The following is a 4325-nucleotide window of genomic DNA, read 5'->3' as shown; positions in this document are numbered from 1 at the left end:
CCTGAAGATCTCCATTCCTAGAATCTTCCTCGCAGCACCCAAATCTTTCATCTCAAATTCAGAACTCAGTAGTTCTTTCAGCTTCTGAACATAACGTTTCTTCTTGGCAGCTATCAGCATGTCGTCTACATACAGCACCAGGTAGACACAACAGTCATAAGGACTCCTGTCGTAGCCCAACTTGACCATATAGCTGTCAAACCTCTTGTACCACTGTCTAGGAGACTGCTTAAGTTCATACAGCGACTTCCTCAACTTGCACACATGATCTTCTTTACCAGGAAATAGAAAACCCTCAGGCTGAGTCATATAGATCTCCTCCTCAAGCTCTCCATGAAGAAAAGCAGTCTTCACATCAAGTTGCTCCAACTCCAGATCCTGACGTTCTACTATCGCCAATAGCATTCTGATAGAGGTGTGTCTGACCACGGGTGAGAATATCTCATTGTAGTCCACGCCTTCTCTTTGACTGAAACCTCTAGCAACAACTCGAGATTTATACTTGACTCCCTCTTCTGCTGACTGACCTTCTTTTAGCTTATAAATCCACTTGCAAGTCACAACTTTTCTCCCAGGTGGTAGTGTGACCAGATCCCATGTGTGATTCTTTTCATGAGATTCCATCTCATCTCCCATTGAAGCAAAACCATTTCTCAGATGCATAACTTGAAATGACTTCTCTGTAAGTAGACGGCTCGTAAGTGTCCACTTCCTCTGCAACCTGTAGTGCATAACCCACCATATCTTCAAACTGATATCTCTCTAGTGGCCTAACATCAATTCTCCTTGGTCTGTCTTTAGCAATACTGCGTTTTTCAGACCCAATACGTTGATTTCCGGAATTGGAAGATTGAGGCTGCTCATCAGAAGATAGAGATTAACAGATGGATAAACAATAAAGAAAGACACAGAGATTTAACGTGGTTCACCCCTAACGGCTACGTCCACGGGCAAAGAGAGATTTTATTGATGGAGGAATTACAGAGATCTGTCTACAAGAAGATCAGATCTAGTTTCTCTACGGCTGCTAACTAGGTTTAGAGAAGGCATAAAATATATATAGTTGTATCCCGAAAAACCCTAGCACTAGTGGGCCTCAAAAGACTAAGGCCCAACAGATTCATGGCATTATTCAACGGTTTTCAGTCGTAAAATTTGTTAACTCTTTAAATATAATGAATCAAATTTAGTTAAAAAGGTAAAATATAACGTTTTTTTTTGCGCTTGGGTAGTTGTAGCTTTATTAGTTTGATTGTAAATTTGAAGTATGAACATGCTTCGTGACAAAAGAAAAAAAAAAAGAACATGCTTCGTTGAATCTTTTGTCTTTTGTCTTATAAGGGGGAAATATTATTTAAATCATCAGATTGACACCTACACGCATTTTCAACTTTTTCACTACCGGCCGCGTTCGTTTACATGTCGCGCGACCTGCGACCTGCGACTGATCGCAGGTCGCAGGTTGTTGTTCGTTTTGCTGTCGCGTAACATGCGACCTGCGATTGGTCGTAAGTCGCAGGTTGTTGTTCGTTTTGATGTCGCGCGACTGATCGCGCGACCAGTCGCGGGTTCCCAATTAAGTCGCCCGAAAAAACAGCGACTAAAAATTAAGAAAATTTTGATCGCGCGACTGGTCGCAGGTCGCAGATCGCAGGTCGCGCGACACGTAAACGAACATAGTTTTAGTCGTTGGTCGCAGGTTTAGTCGCAGGTCGCAAGTCGCAAGTCGCGCGACACGTAAACGAACGTAATCTTAGTTGCAGGTCGCATGTCGCAGGTCGCGCGACACGTAAACGAACATGGCCACCATTTCAAATCTTTATATAACGAAGTTTAGCATATTAATCTCGAATAATGATGATTTGACATAATGATGCGAAAGTAACGTGACAGTATAAATTGGGATGATATATTGATTATTTTAATAACAAAAAAGTAAAGTGACAATATATATCGGGACAATTCTCTAAAATATCTATTTTTAAATTATATTATTTTAATAAAAAATAAATTATATTATTTTAAAATTTAAATAGAAAAATATTACAATTAAGAAAATTTTATAAAATTTACAACAACTATATTTTAGAAAAATTGAAATTAAAAATGCTGTGAAAAAAGTTGAATGCATGTAGGTCCATGTCCCTAAGTTTAAAATCCTATTTAAGTTATTTCCTTGAAACAAACCCTATGTTGCGAACAAAAGTGTACATTAGCCGCGAAAGACAGGTGAACTGAACCGCAAGAAACACAGTACAAGAGACGGAACATAGGAGAGAGAGAGAGAAAAAAAAAAGAGAGAAAGAATTCGATTGAAGTTGAGGTACCTTATGAAATTCTTCGACGCACTAAAATATCTCCCCGAAAGAAAAGTTTGAGGGAACCAGAATCAGTGATATAACTATCATTTCCCATTGGCTGTATCTCCAAGGTGGATATGAACGGAGTAGTAGTCCCTGTCTTAACCAGACAAATCTGCAACGAGTTTGATATTGGAATGTGCAACATCTCCGCCCGTGTACCATTCACTTGTCCTTGCAAATCTATCGTGTCCCACAAATTAGGTCCAAGATACAGATCAAACATTGGGTTAATATCAAAACCATCATAATTTGCATATATAAAATAAGCCCTGATCAAATGATTTCTGCCTTTCTCCACACTTAGATTGTAACCGTTTCGTGTTCCATTGGGAAAATATCTCAGCGTTCTGTATGGCTTCCCGAATTTGCTCTCTCGGTTTGCTTGGATTCGACCAATTTTTCCGCTCTGTATGAAATTTTCGTCGGAAGAGAACGACAGTCTAGTATAAGTCTCGCTATAAGGAGACAGTTCATTTGCAGGTAGCCCACAATCCAAACTGATAAACCCTGTTAACAGACATGGTTAACATTAACCATTAAAACCAGTGTTCTGCTATACAACGTTTGTCATGAAGTAAGGATGTATATAGAACAGATAAAATATCAGATACCTTTTTGGTCTTGAGCATGACCAATATGAATGAAGGCCAATGTTATCGTGACCAACCGAAGCCCAAGCGAACTATCCATGTTCCCTCAACTCCCTATGAAAATCAAGAAACTATTGGCTATGCTGTTGAAGATAAACAACAAATAAATAAGCTGTAACACCCCGATTTATGATCCTATTTTTGGTATATAGTGGTGTATGTTGAGATGTTTTAAAAATTTATTTAGATACAAGTGTCACCAAAATGTATTTATTTGTAATCACTTATTCTAAAAAAAACTCCAAAATTAAGCGTGTTTAAATGGAATATTGGAAAGATGAGTAAACTATCCATATATGATTTGTGATATACTGCATAACTGATGTCAAAATACATGAAAAAAATCAATTGTAGGATTAGTAAGTAAATCTTATGAGTCTTTGTAAAGTTAACACACTACTGGTCGCACGGGTGGGACCTTGGGTTGAATGAGCGCACGTAGAGGCCATTAGCCATGGACAGTCAGAATATTACATAAGCAAACCCAAATCATACACTAAATGAAAGACTTGGCAAGTTAATGTGTTTTCTTTACCATGAAGGACGGTAGAAGAAATACTCATTGGAGTCAATGGTGAAATTGAGTAAATATGATTTCTAGTGCAGCTGCACCAAGGGAAACGGAAGAGGCATAAGAAGACAACAATGCTTTAACATTAGTATATGGAAAAAAAGGAGCACACCAAGAAGCACGTAAGAAATAAAATCTTACATTAAATGAGAATCATTTTTTTTTTATCAAACCAAGCATTGCATTAATTTAAAAGGGGAGTTCTACAGGCATCTCCAACCCTACTCCAAAACCCACTCCAAACTCTATTTTGCAGTAAAACCATCTCCAACCCCACTCCAAAACTCATTTCAAAATGGAGTAATAGATATGATTACTCCAAATATGGAGTAAACCAACTCAGAGCATCTCCAATGTATTGCTCTATTTTCTACTCCAAAATAGAGTAACTCCAAAATGAAGTTGAGTTTTGCTCCAATGTATTACTCCATTTCCTACTCCAAAATAGAATATTTTTAATATATTATGTTTTATGTTAATAAAAAATTAGTAATATCATCTTTCATTTATACTATTTGCAAAATAGTCCATTTTCATATGTATGATCTTTTATATTTTATATCATATATCTTTTGTATGGTGCTTATCTTTTATTTTTTATATGTATGGTCTTTTATGTTTTATATTATATATATTTTGTTGCATAAAATAGTTGATTAGATGGATATTTATATAATTAAGAAATATTAACAGTAATTTTTATAATATATATAGTAAAATAATATTTATATATTAATTTAA

General features: G+C 36.5%; 1 protein-coding gene across 1 annotated transcript; it reads right to left on the bottom strand.

Annotated features, from left to right (window-relative positions):
- Positions 1–2119: 2119 nt before the first annotated feature.
- LOC106316049 (probable LRR receptor-like serine/threonine-protein kinase At5g59680) lies at positions 2120–3075 on the bottom strand. Its single transcript, XM_013753912.1, has 2 exons — positions 2975–3075; positions 2120–2870 (listed from the first exon to the last, which is right to left on the bottom strand). The coding sequence occupies exons 1-2, from the start codon at positions 3051–3053 to the stop codon at positions 2329–2331; spliced, it is 621 nt and encodes a 206-aa protein (XP_013609366.1). The 5' UTR covers positions 3054–3075; the 3' UTR covers positions 2120–2328.
- Positions 3076–4325: the final 1250 nt, after the last annotated feature.

This window comes from Brassica oleracea, chromosome C9 (assembly GCF_000695525.1).
Source record: "Brassica oleracea var. oleracea cultivar TO1000 chromosome C9, BOL, whole genome shotgun sequence".
NCBI lineage: Eukaryota > Viridiplantae > Streptophyta > Magnoliopsida > Brassicales > Brassicaceae > Brassica > Brassica oleracea.
Note: the sequence above shows the minus strand (reverse complement) of the source record. Positions and strands in the feature narration are given on the sequence as shown.